The 19,016-nt window shown below is 37.0% G+C and overlaps 1 protein-coding gene across 1 annotated transcript in view; it reads right to left on the bottom strand.

The window, feature by feature from the left end:
- Positions 1 to 19,016, bottom strand: part of PPFIA2 (PTPRF interacting protein alpha 2) — a 618,303-nt gene that overhangs the window by 100,311 nt on the left and 498,976 nt on the right. Inside the window, exons 9-14 of the mRNA XM_039497350.1 lie at positions 16,440 to 16,586; positions 13,429 to 13,563; positions 6,769 to 6,852; positions 6,254 to 6,385; positions 4,651 to 4,713; positions 2,410 to 2,501 (exon numbers count right to left, since the gene is read on the bottom strand). Coding sequence (XP_039353284.1) covers positions 2,410 to 2,501; positions 4,651 to 4,713; positions 6,254 to 6,385; positions 6,769 to 6,852; positions 13,429 to 13,563; positions 16,440 to 16,586 — 653 coding nt within the window. The remainder of the gene's footprint in view (positions 1 to 2,409; positions 2,502 to 4,650; positions 4,714 to 6,253; positions 6,386 to 6,768; positions 6,853 to 13,428; positions 13,564 to 16,439; positions 16,587 to 19,016) is intronic.

Genomic DNA, 19,016 nt, shown 5'->3' with positions numbered 1-19,016 from the left:
TGTTGTTTTGAGTACTTCAGAATAGTTTGATTTTAGCTTTAAATGAACTAACTTCTTAGTGTGTTAAGTCAGAAATGGTTATTCTAAACATAATGCAAGGAAAATGAAAATTAAATCAATGATGTGATTTGCATTCCATTTCCCAAACATATTTATGTTTAAAATTAAATTTGAATTGAACATACAACTTTGAAATAAAATTACTGATTACAAACTATAAGAATGACTTATTAATTCTTCCAGAGCACAAACTACAAATAATTTCAAAAGCTTCACATTCCTAATGTAAATTGAAAAATTCAAGATAATACACTGCAAACATACTGTGGGCTATTTTGCACACACCCATCAGGGTATTCAGTGTGAATTTTTGTGTAGTCTCTTTTTGGAGGCTCTTGAAAATCCTTATGGTTCAATGGAAAATTGTGCCTGGAAGACACATGCACAGTTAGGACCCTTTAAATTATGACTGAGTGCATGACTTACAGTAGTGGGATGTGAATGCATTCACCCTTTAGGCGTATGTGTCTGAAAAACGTGGCACCCATTCTGAATTAGGTCAGAGAGTGTACACAATGCCTGTCAGCTCTGCAATGTGACGGCAGACAGTAGGAGGCAGCCCAGATTCCAGTCTCCAGCCAGTAGACATTCATCTACTGTCCAGCCTCATAATGTCACATAAGCCCATGTTGTATCCTCCTTGTTGAAAGACCAGCCTATATAATAGAGGTGTGGTTTTGGGATGAGTTCTCTTCCTTCCATTCCTGAGAGGTGGAAGAATTCAAGTACAAGTGGAGGGATCTCAGCATCAGGAATTCGCTGTATTACCCACACTCAGCGAAGAGTTCCAGCAGCAGCAGCTTTGTAAGTGTGGGAATAGGGATCAGGAAGTAAACAATTTTAGAATGCACTGCTGAATTCTCGGGGCACAGCTGTAAGGCAGCTCATGAAGCTCAGACAGCACCTAGCCACCAGCTATGAGGATGTGTTCACAGAAGCCAGCAAGGCAGTGAGTGACAAGACAATAAGACTGCTGATCCCCCATGATGGTGAGAGGTTGCAGGTAAGCAGCTACACCTGGGGCAGTGACCATTGTGCCAGGTGCTGAGATTTGTCCAGCAGCTCTCTGGTTTTCTACTCTAGAAAACAGTATCACTATGAAGTGCTTCATACAGCTTGACACAGAGGGTATGTTGCAATTCAACACTGTTGCTCAGTTCTATCCTGCTTGTGTAGCAGTTTCCCCATCTCTGAAATGGGGGTTATACTTACCAGTTTCATAGTGGTGTGGCTAGGCTGAATTATGGTTTAATGTCTATAAAGCACTCTGAGATCCTCATGAGAAAGGCGCTATATAAAACTTGTGTGTGTGTGTGTGTGTCCACATAACTCAAGTTTCAAAAGAACAAAGTGAGAAACCATTATAACAATTAACAAGCTTGAGCCCATTACATTAATTTATATTTCTCCTTATATATCAAATAAACACAGCATAAATAAAATAAAATAAAATAAAGGATATAAGAAAGTAAAAAAAAAGAGTTTAAAACAAGCATTGAGCAATGTCTCTCAGAAACATGAGGGTGTATAGTAGCTTATGCAGGCAAATATAACAGCATTCAAGGAAAAATAACTTGATTCAGATTACATTTTCCTCAATTTAATTTTGTACCATGTGTTTTGGCTGACAAATCCTAAACTTTAACATATTAAGCTTGCTAGTCATGAAATGAAGGCAGGAGAAACAGAGGTGTGAATTTTATTTTAAAGGACATCTTTGGACAGAAAGGAAAATTATTCTATTATTCTATAACCATAGCAACAGCGTTCCCAAATAATTTATCTTCAGCTATCAGTAGCACACAAGATTTGTATTAAAAAAGCTCATGTTTCATTATTAGTTAGTTCCTGATCCTTCAACAAACTTTGGCAGACAGATCTCATTGTGCCTGTGAGGAACTCTGCTGAATTTTGCCTGCACAATAAGCTGAAGGATCAGGGCCTTACTGTATGCACTAAGCAAAACCTTGTTAACTCTCACTTAAGGGAAAAATAACAGATATAATTGTTGGCGTATGACTCTACATTTGTTAATCAATTCTAGTGTTAAACTTGGCAACTGGAATTCTATTTTCAGACTTTCCTGGAAATTATTGAAGTATTTTTGTATAATTTTAGAAGTATAACATAGTTTAAAACAGAAGATTTGATTCTGATCTTAGCAATATGGGAATACATACTCACTTATGTTAGGCCCCAGCTATATTATGAAAAACAATCAAAAGGGACAATCGTAACCATTGAACAGCTAACTTTAAAAAAAATGTTTTTAATGTGTATTGAAAACACATCCTTGTTATAAAGTCTTGAACAATCTTAACATGTTGTTTTGAAGTTCAATTACTTTACCTTGACAATGTAGGTTCAATTAAAGAGCCAGCCCTTATTTTCAACTGGTCAAGTTCAGATCTCAGTTTGTCAATTTCTTCTGACAATCTTTCCTGAAAAAAGGAGAAGCGTTTTTAAGAGGAGTTGTACTGAATATAAAACTGTAAAAGAATTGGTTACTGACTTCTAAAATAGTAAATAAATTCAGCCATAGTCTCCTTTTGATGACCCCATGCAAATGCCATTGGTGTTAATAATGCCTGTGCATTGCGAGAAGGCTGTTTAGTACTCCTCACTATTTCCTCACAAGCTGGAAGGAACTTTCTGAATGGCTCATGCCTGAAAATTACATTTTTTTTAATGCAACTTGTGTTAGAAAAGAAGAAACTAAAACAATAGTTTAGGTCTGAAAAGGCAAAGTAAACACCATTTACCATGGAGGATGACTTGAAAGAAGCACTAATAGCAAAATTAGGCTGATATGAAAAAATGCTGAGGAATGCGCTTCCAAAATATGTGGAATGGTGGCATATGATGCTGCCATTGCTAGAAATGACTATTACCAACCAACCAAGTAATGAATAACTTGCAAACCAGGTAAGACCATGATTCAAGCCCATGCTTAAGTCCATCTCTCTTCAGCCCTCAAGTATTTAACTTTAAGCATGTAGTTAAGTCCCACTGATTTATGGCTCCAATTCAGCAAGGTACCTAAGTACACACCTAGCTTTATGCTTGTGAGTAATCCCCTTCTTTAAAGATAGGCAGAGGTTTAAGAGTCTTGCTGAATTGGGGCCTTAAGGCTCAATCTTGTGAGCTGATGAGACCTCCTATGAGGTGCTCAGAAACCTCAATTTCCAGCAATGCCAGGAGACATGAAGGATGCTAATCACCACTTGGCACCTCTCAAAACTGGCCAAATTTTGAACACACACAGTTATAACAGTTGCTAGATAAAAGAGGTAGGCTTCTATAGTTTTGGGGTTTTTAACACAAAACCATTCAGCTTTCTTCTGTCATAATAATGAATTTCTAAAAATAATTAAAACAAAGCAAGGAATTGGAAAATTAATAAAATTGTAAATAAATATATATCTGCCACATTCCTAACCCAAAATGAAGTGACAACAGATATTTTAAATATTTTTGTAATAGTGTATTACATATAAAGGTAATATCATTATTATTTACATTATGATAGTACCTAGTGGCCCCATTTTGCAAGGAGCTGTACACATACATAATAGACAGTTCTTGGTCCAAAGAGCTCACAGTCTGAACATACAGGACAAATAGTGGCTGAAAGGAAGGTTTATTATCCCATTTTACACATGGGGAACTGAGGCACAGAGACACTAAGTACTTGCCCAAGGTCACACAGCAAATTTGTTGCAGTCACAAATTGAATCACAATCTCCTGAGCTCTAGTTCAGTGCCTTAACCACAAAATCTCCCTGCCTCTCTACAAAATTACTTATGGTAAAATAACAATAGATTTAAACAGATATTTTCTCTTGCCATTTTCCTCACTTCATGTTCATTTTGGGTGTCATATGGTAATAGTTATTTTCCCCTTAGGAACAAGTGCAGCGGTATTTTTTTCCATTCCACACTATATATTTTAATTTAATTGGACACACTGCAAAAATACTTTCTGTATAAATCTAAAAGTGGATGTATTTTTGTGTTCTACTGCCTTTAAGGCAAGTATATCTTTAAAATAAAACCAAAAACTTGTGTTTGGAATAAAAACATTTATAATTAATTTGACTGATTAATTAAACCAGTGTTTAGTTGTTAAATTGCCCTGAACTCAAAAAGGCACCTTTCAGCTATGGTTAGTATAATTTCACTGCACCTGTTAGAGTAAATGTATCAAATCAAATAATTATTTTCTTAACTAAAGATGTATAACTATTTACATGAAAATCTCTGTCTTTTTAAGAACTACAATTTGTATGGTGAAATCCTGGTCCCACTGAAGTCAATTCATTTCAGTGGGGCCAGGATTTCAACCATAAACTATATTTTTAGGAGCATTTTTATATAGCATCAATTTCTAGCTTAAGCAACTGGCTTGGTAAAGAACCATCTACTCCAGGATCCTCAGGAGTATTTTACTGCCATTTGATTAATTTCTAGGGGCCAGTTTGAGACGTTAAGTACATCACAAACATATTTTCTCATATTCAAATAATATCAGATGATTTTTCTAAAATAAAACAATGAGATTACAGATAAAATAGGAGAGTTATATAGTACCTTGTCATGTAAAGATTCTTCCAAGTTCTTTCTGAAACTTTCAGATTCCTGAATTAAAACATTCTAGGAGAGAAAAAGACATTTGAAATGTAAATTAAACAGGAGGAGACATCCAGTACCAGAAGCTGCCATCTGATCAAGTTAACTAAATTAAATGAATTGATCCACCTTGTTCTCCACAGAATTTTCAATATGGATCTGTTAATACTTTTGGAATGTGTACAGGTCAGATCAAGAACCCTATAAACAATCCAAATATTTTCTTTCAAAGACAGAAGACACTTCTCTAATATCTTAATCTGAAATTTTACACATTCTTTTCCTCAGAGGTTCTCTCTGTGACAGCATATTCTCTACTTTCTACAGTATTCTGCCTCAGGAGCAGCAAAAATCTGCAGCTGTACATGTCACCTTGGAGAAGTTTGGCTGGAGGTGCATTTGAATGAGGATTTCAGAAGAACAGATCATTTTCTTCGACTACTGAAGGAGACTTTAGTGAGTTTTCTACCACTCAAAGGAATCTGATGTGTAGAGTGAAATTCATCATGGTGTCGAGGGCCAGAGCAACTTTTCACAATATAAGCCCCATTGTCACATTATGGGGTGGAAGGGATGCGGAACCAGAAACCAGCATATCAATGATGCAGTGGGGCTTGGGACTGTAGAAAGAGTCCCTGAGCCAGTGCATTTGTGTGGGTGAAATACATTTCAGTCTTTATGTATGTATGAAGAAGAATGGAATTGGGATGGCTAAAGTGGAAATACTCAAATTCAGAGGGCCAAACATGAATTTGCTCCCCAATAATCCCAGGAAACATCTCAAGGATGCATTCAGAGCCAAGCAATAGGTAAGATAGGAGCAAATGGAGAATGTTTCTGAATGTCCGTGTCACAAATCCTCAAGCTGAGTCTATAATATCATCACTTTAATCATCTTCCAGCCTTCCCTCCTCAAGCAAGTGTTAAACACACCACATTTTTTATTTCTCTTTAAGATAACACAGGGATTAGTGGAAGCCACTGAAGAACAACTTCCATAATTTATTCTTTCTCTGGTCACTGACTTACCTATATATCTCACTCTTACCCTGAACGAAACATTTATCTGGGAATAAAAGAGCACATATCTGTTATGTAAACTTTTAACTGCACAGAAGAGGCAGGATGCAATTCAGGAATGAGAACAGATCTGGGACTTGGGAAATCCTGAATTTTAACCCTGGTTCTGCCACTGCCTCATGTTGTGGCTGTGGGCAAGCTTGGGTAAGCTCTCCACCTCTGGTTCCCCTTCCCCATCAGTAAAAATGGAGATAATAATATCCACCTCACAATGGCATTTGGAGAGTTCTTTCATGAAAGGATGTACCTTGATTTGAAGATGTAAAAGCTCTGTAAGTTGTATATTATCCACAGTATTATAAAAACTCTACCAGAATATGAATATCTGATATTTTGCTTGATGCTAAACATTTGATTAGATTTGTAGCTATTAGGTTCACATTTGCCTGTGCATCATAGAGTCAGCATTAAATTTATATCCAGATAAAATATATACCGTAGTAACTTTATTCAATTTAAGTTTATTCTGCCCTTTGCACTTTACCTTTTCCTCAAGTGCTGCCATTCTCTCTTTTAAGTGTAGCTGCAGGCGCTCATTGGATTCTGTCAAAAGTCTGTCTACAGTATCTGATAATCTTTTGTTGTGCTCCTCATTCATTTTCTCTCTTTGTCTTGCCTTCAGTACAGAACAAAGGAAACACAAGGATAAGTTTCCAAGTTAATTAATGCCCTATTAAAATGCATAGATTTTATGGTAATTGAAAAAATTTTCATTAAAATATCCAGCAACAGAAGAAATTATAGTTTAAGTTCATCTATTGATCAATACACATTAACTCCTGAGCAAGGTATATTAGAAACTTCTGTATCAGAAGACTGTTTACAGCCAACTAAAACTAGATTTAAATCAGTTGACTAAGTTGATGAAAAAATGCAGCACAGATTCTGCTCTCAGACTCGCAAAAGCATTATTCTGCAATTAATGGAGTTGTAGGCATGTAACTGAGGGCATGTGTTAAATTATAAGCACAAAAAATAAATGGTCTGCAATACACATACTCTTTGAAGTTCCTGATTCTTTTCTTCAAGTTGAGCTTCCAAGTGTCTCATACGTTCTTCAATGTTACCATGTCTTTCTTCTGCCTGTAAAAAAAAAATAGGAAGACTCGGTCTGAAATTTAAATTGTTTTGCAAATCTTTATGTCAGCAAAGTTTAAACAAAATATAAAGCAAGCTACTACTAACTGCAAACTTAGTTTTCAAAAAATAAACTTTATTTAAACAGGCAGCTGAACAGCATTGCTTGAAATGTGTCAGCTACAAAGGCCTGTTACATCCAAGCATCAGCAAAATATTGGAGTTATTTATGAGCAATGAAATCAGCCAAATGTAACATGCAGACTGTGCATGGTTTGAACACAAACCTGCCATCGTAAAATTGTAAGCTCCTGAAGCACTAAACTGCACGATGGTTGATTATCAATAAAAAAAAATAATTAAAAAAATAAATGAAAACAAATCAGATGGATTCTATTTAGCAATAGAAAGTAAAGTCCAGTAGGACTACCTTCCTACGTATGGAGATCATTTCTTGTAGCTTAGCTTCCATAACATATTGATAATCATCAGATGAGGTAGAAGAGGTTGGATCAGACTAACAAGTTAAGGAAAAGGAGAGGGACAAAATTGAAAAATCAGAACTAAAGACACTGACACTGAAAAGAACACAGCACAGAATGCTTAAACGAAAAGTGTGACTGAAAATTTAATACTTTGACTGAATTTTATGTGGAATAAACTACACTGATAGTTGGTGGATGTGATGCAGTTGATGTGGATCAACTAAAAAGAATGGAATGCTAAAAAAGCTATCAACCTAGATATGGAAGTTCAAGGTTAGTGATGGCTGGCTGATGAAAGGTTACTACAGAGTGAAATCAAAGCAACTCTGGCTAATACGGTCTAATGTAGTAGTTGGAATTATGGTGAACTAAACACCAGAATATGATGTTGAGGGGCCAATGTCAGACAGTTCTTCAGGATTCTTGCTACCACTTTATAGGAATGAAAACAATGCATATATGTTGTAGAATATAAATTAATAGATTAGTCATTTACAGTAACTGTGCAATATAATGCTAGATTCCCTCATTACTGCAACTATGAAGAATTAACCATATAAAATAAGGCTCAAGTTTTAGGATTCTATTTTAGAATAGATCAAGTAACCCCTTTTTATTCTAGTAAAACAATATGGTTCCCAAACTTTTCGAAGATGATCCCTTTGCAAGATCAGGGTCAGAACTAAGAGAAGAACCTATAAATAAAAATGCATTAATTTGATAAAAAATAATTTAAAACAGTATAGGTACTGAATATGAAATATCGCGGTCCATCCAAAGATTCAACACTTTTCTGAAAGAACCCAGCTGAATAAGTCATTTGTTCTAAAATATGGGTCTGCATGTTCCTTCTTACCAAGGAAGTCTACGCTAACAGTGTAAAATTGAATGTTATGTTGTTGGTATGGAAACAAGAGAGATGCATAAGGAGCACAGCTAGCACGGTGCTACCAATGCCTTTCTTTGTGAGCTTCTGATTGCCGAATGCTCAGAGTAGTCATTCTCTCAAGAGGTGAACTCTTGGTCACCAGATGAGCAAACTCTCAACGCATTTAACATTATTAATAAAGTAATCCTTCGTTAGTGAGACTGTCATCGACAAATGACTTACCAAAATAACAGTTAGGTATATTTATCAAAGCAATTACCATTGGTACACAGTAATTTAAAATCACTTCAATGGTATTATCAGAACTAAAGAGTCATTGACACAAAATTAGACTGACTGACAATTTTATAAATATATAAATATAAATATTTTATAAATATAAACTGCAACTGTCATTCCTATTACGAACAGTATGATTATACACATACACTGATATATGAAGTTTTATACCTAACCACTGGGTTTTTTAAATACAATGTTATTTAGTTAACATCATTTTCAACTGCAGAGTATTTATAAAGTTTATTCACTTGTAAAATGTAAAGGGTAAACATAAATGGATAATTCTTTGATTAATTTAGCCTCTTTTTCTGATTGTGGATTATCTGCAAGCAGATTGTGATTTCTTTGGATTAGTCATTATTTGAAACTACTCTATTTTTATTTATTACTATATGGACCAATCACAATCAGTTCGATATTGAGTATTCAGTAATCAATGTTATAAATTTGAGCTTTATAAGTTAGTTGTATTTCATCACATAAGTCATATGGTATAGTTTCTCTTCCCTTATTAGATGAAAATGACTCTTAAAATCAGTAATAGGACTGGAAAAAAGTTCTCAGAGCTCTGAATCACTGATCAAGAGGTAGCAGAAACACAGGATTAGGGAAATTATAGATTATTTTAAACCTTTTACTTTCAGGGTCACAGAGAACTTGCTGGAAGCGTCATTCTTAGAAAATTAAGCTATTCTGAGGTTTAATGGCCGAGTGCAAAGTTAAATTTAATTTATTCTTAACACTTTCACATGCAAGATCCTTATATGTTCAAACACATTACTTCTAGCTTTGAAGAGCATCTCACTCAAGACTTCTGATAAGTGGTTCTGCCTTGTATAGCATACTCTTGATAAAGAAGTCTTGGCAGCTGTTTCATTCAAATATGCTGCTCACATCTATATTTTAAATTGTAAGAAGGATTTTCATTCAAAATGATACGACTGATAATTCTTTACCTGCGTGATTTGTCTGAGGCACCAATAAAACAAATAGGGTAGAATACCAAAGTATTTATTGTTATAGGAAAAACTCTATTAATATTTCTGACCAAAATGCACACAGTCTCTTTATAAGTATCTGATTATCCAGTTCCTATGACGACTATCATGCATGTTAGAATCCACACCACTGATTCAGCAAGGTACTTAAGCATAGGTGTAAGCAGACATATTTATTTCAGTGAGATTACTCATATGCTTAAAGTTATATACTTGCTTAAATAACCTGAGCCCCTGTCATCAAGGTATCTGATACTATATTTTCTATTATAAAAGGCAATGAGCCTGATTTTCATTTACACCAAAGCCTCTTTACACTGTTCTAGTAGTCTAAAGTGAACATAATTTAATGTAAATGAGAATAAAGACCAATGTCATAGTTCCAAAAATATATATATATTTTTAATGTTCAAGCATATTGGTTCTCTTTCAACTTCCTTTTGGCTCCTTTTGTTCCTAAAATTTTGCTCCTTATTTCCCTAAGAGGAAGCAAATTATATTCTATTTGGGACATTGGAAACTAACTGCAGTTGCTGATCCGGTTAATGCAGAGGCAGAATTGTGTTCTGCGTACATTGTTTATTTGCAGACCTATAATTCAGCTAAGTACACTTAAAGCTCTAGTGATATTGCAATAAATGACTTTGGTCCAACTGAGATTTAAACATGCTTTAAAAGTGAGATTTTAATATTTAAAAGTGCATCGGAAAACAAACTAACAGACAAAGGAATTACGCTAATTTTTTGGCTGCTATTTTGTACTGACTTTGCTCAAATATGACATCATAATCAAATGCCAAACTTTTAAAGCTTTCTCAGGGTAGCAAGTAAAAAATGTTGATCACAATAATGTGGTTGAATTTTGAACATCACATGCATGTTCCATAGTTGATCATGATTTAAGTCCTTATATAAACAGTGGCTACATTTAAAAAGAATGTTTTATGAATAGTGTTGAACAGCTCATGAAATTTCAGCATTAACCATAAAACCACCTAAGCTCCTGCACCTCTCTCTCTCCACAGAAGATCTTGTCAAGTTCTTCAAAAATAAAGTTGATTACGTCTAACCTGATCTCTCCTTCCTCCACCTTAGCTCTTTACTCTCCTCTCCTGTCCCAAAGACTGATATTTCTCTTGTACTCTAAATCATCCCCCTGCCTCAGTGACCTCTCTCCTCCTGCCTCCCTTGTCCTCTCCCTCACATTTCTCCTCAGCCTTTCACTCTCTTCTTAACACATACTAATTTATCACATCCATTAAAAACTTTGCTCTCATCTCATCTGTAACGTTCACTTTATTTTTCTTCACCTCTAAATTAATGGAATATGCTGTTTACAACTGCCCCCGCCCCGAGCGCCGACTCTGCAGCTCCCATTGGCCAGGAACTGCGGCCAATGGGAACTGTGGGGGCGGCGCCTGTGGGCAGTGGCACGCAGAGACCCCCTAATCCCTCCCCCACCTAGGAGCTGCTGCCAGAAGGGTGTGTGTGCCAGTCGCTTTGGGAGCCGTGACCCCCAAGGTAAGTGCCACCCTCCTGCCCACTCCCACATCCCAACCCCCTGCCCTAGCCCAGAGCCAGCACCCAAATTTCCTCCCAGAGCCCGACCCCTCATCCCTCTTGCACCCAAACCTCCTACCCAGAGCCCGCACCCAGCACCCAAACTCCCTCCCAAAGCCTGACCCTCACACCTCCTCCTGCACCCCTACCCTCTGCCCCAATCAAGGTACCTCACTTTATTTTCATTTACTTTCCATTACTTATAATATAGGAGGAGGATGAAGAAAAAAAGAATAAAAAATGGTGGGAAGATAAAAGAGTGGTTTTTTTTTCTTGGCTGGGTCCTCACAGGGGTGGGGTGCAAAAATGAAGCTGCGCACAGGGCCCCACTAACTCTAAATCCGCCACTGCCCTGGGCAGCTATTCCTGTGTTCTATCTTGATATCTGTCTGTACTCTGACCTGTAAAAGGGGACTATCAATCTGCCTTTGCTCAGCATCCTACTTGCAGTTTACCTGCCTGCAATTTCTCCAAGTTCACGCATTGCCAGTATTTGATACAATAGAATGATGGCCACTATCAAGCACCTGGAACAGTGAAACTCTTATATAGATTACTTAGTCCAACTGACTTTGCAGTTTCTCTCTACACAAAACTTGGATGAAGGCCATTTTGGATGAAATGTCCATTCTGTCCACAGTTCTCTAATCACATAAAATAAAAGACTGTGAAAAAGGCACACGGAAATGTATGTCTTAGTATGTTTATGATCAGAATGAGGACTATATTGCACTGAAATATACTGTGTATCCTGCATGACTGAGATGAGATATTCTTCTTACAATATTAAGTGTTAGTGTTTGTTCAAGAAACAAAATGGTGTCAACAAAAGACATGCTTGAGGTTGAAAAAAAATACTGGTGCATAAAATATTGGAGAATTTATAAAAGAAAATTTCATCTTAAATATAAAGCAATATTCTGCTAAGGGCATTAAAATGTCAGGTCATCTGCTGGATAAATCACAGATGGACAACTTAAAGCTGACAAGGGATGCCACATGCATGTGCACCATAGTTTTTACAAAATACTGTAACATTTGTTTGTCATTTCACGCAGCTTCCTTTTTGTTGAATCTTCTTTTTTCCAGCATTTCCAGTTCCCTTTCAGATTCCCCACCCATACACCTAAAGTGGACAGCACAAAATCTTGATTACTGAATACTGATTTTGTCTTAATGAGATAAGAAGGAGATAGAATATAATTTATTTTGACTAAATTACACAGAGGTCAAGCTAATCCTATAAGCCACCCCGGCACTGAAGACCTGATAAAAAGGGACAAATACAAAGTTTTGTGTAATTCTGCTAAAATATGAGGAGTACCTGTGGCACCTTAGAGATTAACAAATTTATTTGGGCATAAGCTTTTGTGGGCTAAAACCCACTTCACTCTGAAACCTGTTAAAATATGAAAATTAGTTGCCAAATAAAATTAATACAATCTTCTGTAGTGATAGAGAAAAGAAAATTCAAATAAATCATAATGATGTGTAACATACTGTGCTGTATGGAGTTTTTCATTTTCTTCCAACTATAAATGTGAAGGATTAATGAAGTTGAAAATACTTTGAACTACACTACAGCATTTACTGCATGCACATCTGAAAAATGTGGTAGAGAGCAATACATGAATTTTGCATAATTGAAAACGAACTTTTGTCTTATTGTTTTTCTTGAAGAAAGCTGTTGTACAATAAATTGTTAACAGAGAAACCAGACTGTCTTTGGTCCCTTTAGGGCTTTACATTTTTCCTTGTGATTTATCAATTGTAGTTTGATTACCTGCTACAAAGAATCAATTTTAAAAAAAATCAATATTCAGGATGGCTTTATTTCTGTCACACACAACTCATCCTAATGCCAATAAGAAAAATTGTGTAATTTTGTGTCATTTACTGTGGTAAAAATGATTGTGTGTCTCCTAATTAATGTGGTATAAAAACATTATGGAAAAATGATTTATCAGCTTGATTTTTTTGGTTAAAAGGGAAATGTTTACATATTTAAAAGCTAAATGGATTCTTGATTTTTTTTGGAAATCCATGACATCTTTTTAAATATAATGTAAACTAAAGTAAGAGTAGTTACTGCACGTGCCAATAAAGACTGTGAGAAATATAGTCAAGGCATGTGGTATATCAAGTTATAACAATGGCATTAATAAAGCCAGGGTAATATTACTTATGCTACATACCAGTAATTAACATTTGCTTACAGTGTGTCTACACAGCATATTTTTTCCCCATTTCTTATGAGGTTGAAATGAAATCCTTTTTTGTTATGGTTGTTGTAGGGAGGAATACAGAATGTATTAAACCAAAGTTAAACCAAACATTTCTGAAATGAACCTATTTCTCAGTTCAGTACCTTAGTCAGTGCTGCAATTCTCTGAGCTAGTTCAGCCTCCACTTCAGGCAAGGTCTCAGCCTTCCGCATTGTCTGTTGCAGCTTCTGTTCAGCGAGCTCAAGACGTTCTTGCAGCTGTCTGTTTTTTTCTTCCATCTGAAACCCAGAGACGAAAACAGAAAATATAAAAAGGCAGAATTAAGAAATGGCTGCAATTCTTGGGGGACTTTCCGAGGCAGGCACTCCAAGTGGGTTCAGATACAGATACTCTCCAGCTTGCAAGAGAGTTTATTATGGGCTTGTGAAAAGGATTCATCCAAGTATGGAACTGTGCAGGCCTTTTACGCTATGACTGATATGAAGACTAAGGATTTCATATCAAGGCCAAGTAAAGAAGTTGCAATCTGTAAAGTAAGAAGATGAACACACATTCTTTTCCCTCTAATCTGTGTGCTATTAGTGCCAGCCAAGAAAAAAAAGCGCTTGTGCCAGTAAAATCAGAATTTTGAAAGCCACAGACACAAACATCAACTCATTTATTGCAAAACCGAGAGCATAAGAGGCTGGGAAGAAGTACATGTTTTAAAAGGATACATTTGCTAAAAAATTGTTGGAACTAATTGATGCCAATAATATACTACTAGTGTGATGGTGCAATCAGCCCTGGTTACACATCCAAGGACATCTATTATCAGTTCCTGTCAGCTATTTGCTTACTGATGCACAGTTAATTTTTTGTTGTGAATTTACAGTTAAATCTTGTTTTATGTAAATTGAATTACTGAAACTTTGATAATCATTGAAAGAGAAGTACAGGGGGGGGGGAAAGGGTGGGCCTTTAAGTTTTCTTTTGATAAGTAGGGTGTTTTCTGCCCCACGAGACATACAAAATGAATATGATTTCACTTAGTATTAATTGTCCCCTTCCAATGAATTTAGGGTGGAACTAACAAGAGCATGCTGTAAATACTGTTATCTTTTGTACTGGTATTTTAATCCTTTGACAGGGTAATAAGGTTTAAAATGTATTTTGTTGATGTTGCAATGCTGCAAATGTATTCTAAGTCTGCTTTTATGTAGCACAGTTATCAGTACTTACTATTCTCTTTAGGCAATTTATGCACATTGTAAAACTACTTAAATTGCTAATAAAAAACTAACAGCTGATATAGGTATTTTGCTCTTTCATCTATTGTTCTTACGGTTAAAGAGGAAAATTAATAACAGTCTTCAAGCAACTTTCAAAATAGAATCTAAAAAGTTTGGGTTTTGATCCTTTCATTCTCATTAATGGACATACATATTTTTATTTTAATGTCCTTAATTCCATTAGAGGACAAATTAGTTATCAAGGTGTTCTCAAATTGCCTTATAATGGGGGGAGCTCTTTTTTTTTCTTTTGCATTATATACTGTTTACAGATAAGACATTTGAAAAACTAAAGAATAAACCTTTGTTGTCTACTGCGGGAAAGAAAAACTCACTTTTCCAAAATTTAAGCAATATACATAGTTCTGCATTTTACAGTTTTCTATCCATATTGTAATTCTTACCTTAAACTATAAGCAATGTTCTCCATTCACCTGATCCATTGGTCAGACAAAGAACTTGATTCTCTGTTGCCCTATGGCCCCTTCATAGCACTATGGCTGTGTAAATGGGCCTTAAAGGTAGCAGATCTCTCTTGTTCCTCATTTCCCACCCTAGCATGGCTAGTAGAATGGTTCTAAGCCAGCCACCATTACAGAGTCTGAAGTGCTGGGAATTCCCAGGAGGACAAGCGTGGGTGCAGAGCTTCTCTGCACCCACTGACTGTCATCTGTCAAAGCACATGTAAGAGAACTCCAAGGTTGCTCTAATTTTTACCGGAGGGCAATGCCATCTTTGCCTCCCCTCCGCCCCTTCCCCAACAGCCCTATGCAGTGTGAATTTCAGCCACAAAGGAGAATCAGACCCAAAGTTTTTGTTGTTTCAAAACTTAATCACAAATGACCTAGCTGGCACATAATCAGGTTTTATTCTGTCAAACTCAAATCACTTTGTAGTAGAATACAACCAGAAGCAATTTGAGGGTTCTGGTACTCAAAAGTTCTTGTGCCCTCTCTCCTGTATAGCACCTGATGACAACAAATATTGATATATAATAATTAATAATGCCTCACAGCACCCCTTTGAGGCATCTACACAAATTTTACAGAAATTTAAATCCTGTGCCTATGAGGTTAAAACCAACTAACTCAAGATTGTACTGAGCCAGCGAAAGAATTAGGAATAGAACCTGTAAGTTTTGACTTCCATTCTCCTCACTGAACTACTAGAATACTTCCCTTGCTATAAGATAAACAAACCCTAAGGATTCTAAAAGCTTTTTTTAGCTCTAGAATCCATTAATTTGAGTAAGTTCTAAATGATGGGCTTTGGAGTCCCCTATTTCAACTTTGGACTTCAGGTTTTGCATCACAGAAAAAATATGACATGAAAGAAAACTGTCCCATCCTTATAAACCTTTTTAAAATGAAGATACATGGATGACACAATTATCTGTGTAATCCATGCATTATTAAAATATTTTCATTTATTAAAACCCATTTTCTGCAAATGACCAGTATTTGGTGGAATAATCTTTCTTTTAAAATATATAATTTTTATTCACATTTGTGTGACCAATGATATCCAAGTAAACATGGTGCACAGACGGACCACTGTTTGCTTAGCTTATGTGATTTGATGCGCACTGCTGCAGGACACCACAGGGATACATAACTCAGCACAGATACCTCACAGAGCTGAGTGGACAAATTGGTTTGCTATTTTCGATTATGGTAGCTAATGTGAACCTTATAGACTTTGACCTGCCTGATTTTCTTTAAGGCAATTTGGTCCATGCTCTGTTATGGTTGATTTAGAATGAGAAACTTGGCCCACTTTAATAGAAACCTCCTATCACAACTTCAGGGCTTATTTTTTTGTTTGTTTAGTGTTAACTTTAATTCTGCATAAAGAGAGCTGCTCCAGGGATGTAGATACTGAACCTGACGCAGGATGGCCTCCTTATTTGCCAGTTCATTTTCCAGTTTATCATTCATGTCATGTATGGAGGTGGATTCCCTCTGTGCACTGAGGTAACGCTTCTCAAGGGTAGTGATTCTTTCTTCCATATCTTCTTTCTGTGCCATAGCCTAAAATGAAGAAACATGTATTTCAAATGTCATTTAGTTGAGATGTCAGCTTAATTTTCATGTTAACAGTAGACAGAGCTGCAAAAATAATACGCAGAAGAAGTGATTTTCCTATTTTCTGTAGGGAGCATTTTTCCCCCTTTGGATTAACATGTCTTCATATAAATAAACCACTTACAAATGTCTAGAGCAGAATTTAATGCCATCCACTAATATAGATAAATATATAGTTCAGAACAACATTCAGGGGAAACTGAAGATTTCTCAACTTCTCTGTTTTTTCCTAGTTATCTGCATTTTGGTATGTGTGATACATATAATAAAAAACCCAACATTAACTTGCTTATTTTTAAATAAGAGTAGACATGAATACAAAGGAAAAGAATCTACTTCATATATCAAAATTGAACATCACTATAGCAGTACTATACAAGTTATATGCCACTGATCAAGAAAGCTGATGTGCTTTAATATACTGTAAATCTATTACAAGAGGAGGTGATAAAGGCCGATACTGAAATCCACAGCACCAGGGTCCAGAACTGACTAACTTGACTCACCGTAGAGCCAAACCCTTACCTATTGTGAGTACTTAGTGTCATCAATCAAACCTTACTCTTTAATTTGCCAGGAGGACAGTATGTGTGGGAGGTCATATATACAAGGGCTGCATGAACCCTACAGAATCAGTAGAGATATTGTTTGCAAATGGAGTCCTGTAGCTTAAGTTCATAAAGGCTGGCATGGAGCTAATCTCTGCATATTTACATGAAGGTTTGAGTTCAATTAACTCAAATCTCCAAATGGAACCCCAATTCTGCTGCAGCCAAGCTCTTTCTACCACGAGACACGTCTACCACAGGCTTGTCTCCTTTCTGATGTATACCATCAGAAAGGGAAGATACCATCCCAGTGCCCCCCCACACACACACAATCAGAGGCCTGCAGAAGGTACCAGGAGCCATGACTCCAACAATTTCCTTGGGGGACACTCCTAAAAAGGTCTTCTGAGAGACAAGCTGCAGCACACACATAGCAAACAACTACAATTATTGGGGGAAAAAAAAGAGGTGTGATTGAGCACGAGGAGTGAGAAACATGCTGCAAACCCTAACATGCAGTTACAAAAAAATCTCAGGAGCTGTGCAGCTATTATTCTGTAACCACAGTGATTAAGGTAGACTCATCTCCTGTACTCAGTAAAGCCAATGGCTGGGAGCAGAAACAGGATGTTTGCTGTTTCAACTGCTCTCTGATGCATAGGTGGGCTGTACTGTAAGATCTTTGGGACATGGACTATCATTTGCTGTATTATACAGTGCCTAGCACAATGGAGCTCTAACCCAGCTAAGTCATCTAGGTGAAACTGCAATGTAAGTGAAATAACTAAAACAAATAAATAAATAATACAGTACACTCCTGTTTATCCAAAACCCTATTATCCAAACTTCTGCATTATCTGAATTCCTTCCTTGTCCCCCAGAGCACAGACTGCTGGCCAAGGCTCCACTCTGCCCCACCAGGACTGCAGCCTCCCACCAGCACCTTGCACCTGCAGATATTGGGTATCACTGGCTCTGCAGCAGCCCTGGGAGCCCTCTGCAGCCCCACTGTCACAAGAGAGAGTGAGTAGGCAGAGCAGAGACTCCTGGCCAGGTCTGTGAGGAGGAGGACAATCCACCAGCAGCAGGGGAGGCCAACTGAACAGCTCCCATCCTCTTGATTATTGGAACAAAATCAGCCCCCCCCCCATGCTATTGAGACAGCTGGGAATACACTGTACTTTTGCAAAGATCCTTTCAGGTTTGAATAGGCTGTAGTCTGTAGCAGATGACTTCCTTAAGGAGCCCTTTGGGTGGAGAAAGAATAGCCTCTGATGCTCCGCCTCGAAGATGAGGGAGTGTGGATGGGGACACACCAAGGAAAGGAGCAGGAGAAGGGAGGCAGGACTAGAGCTCACTAGAAGATGACAATTCCATTTTGTGGCAAATTTTGAGGTTTTGACATTTGTTTTTGATCTGCATTTGGGTGTGTATGCGGGTGGCCATTAGTGCACCGGCCTGCGATGTGGAAGTGCCAAGTTGAAGTCCCTTCTCTGCCTGAGTGGGAATGGAAAACTCTGCTGTAAATTAGTCAGAAGAGAATTTTAATTCCAGATTGCTCTGAATCAGGGAGCCTTGAAACTGGCTCACCCACTTCATGGGCCAGCACCCTAGCTCATTTCAGGCAAGGTTTTGGCTTTGACAAAACATCATATTTCACCAAAATGTAATTTAGTTGTAAATGTAGTTGTTGTGCCATGAACTTTTTCTGATTAAAACATTTTGACCAACTCTAACAGGGATATTGCGTTTGCCAGGAATATCCTGGGGAGACAAAGGGACCTGTTGTAGGCAACCCAGTTAGGATAGAAGACTCAGTTGTCAACTC

Source organism: Mauremys reevesii, linkage group 1 (assembly GCF_016161935.1).
Source record: "Mauremys reevesii isolate NIE-2019 linkage group 1, ASM1616193v1, whole genome shotgun sequence".
Classification (NCBI taxonomy): Eukaryota; Metazoa; Chordata; order Testudines; family Geoemydidae; genus Mauremys; species Mauremys reevesii.
This window is presented reverse-complemented; position numbering and strand designations above follow the sequence as displayed.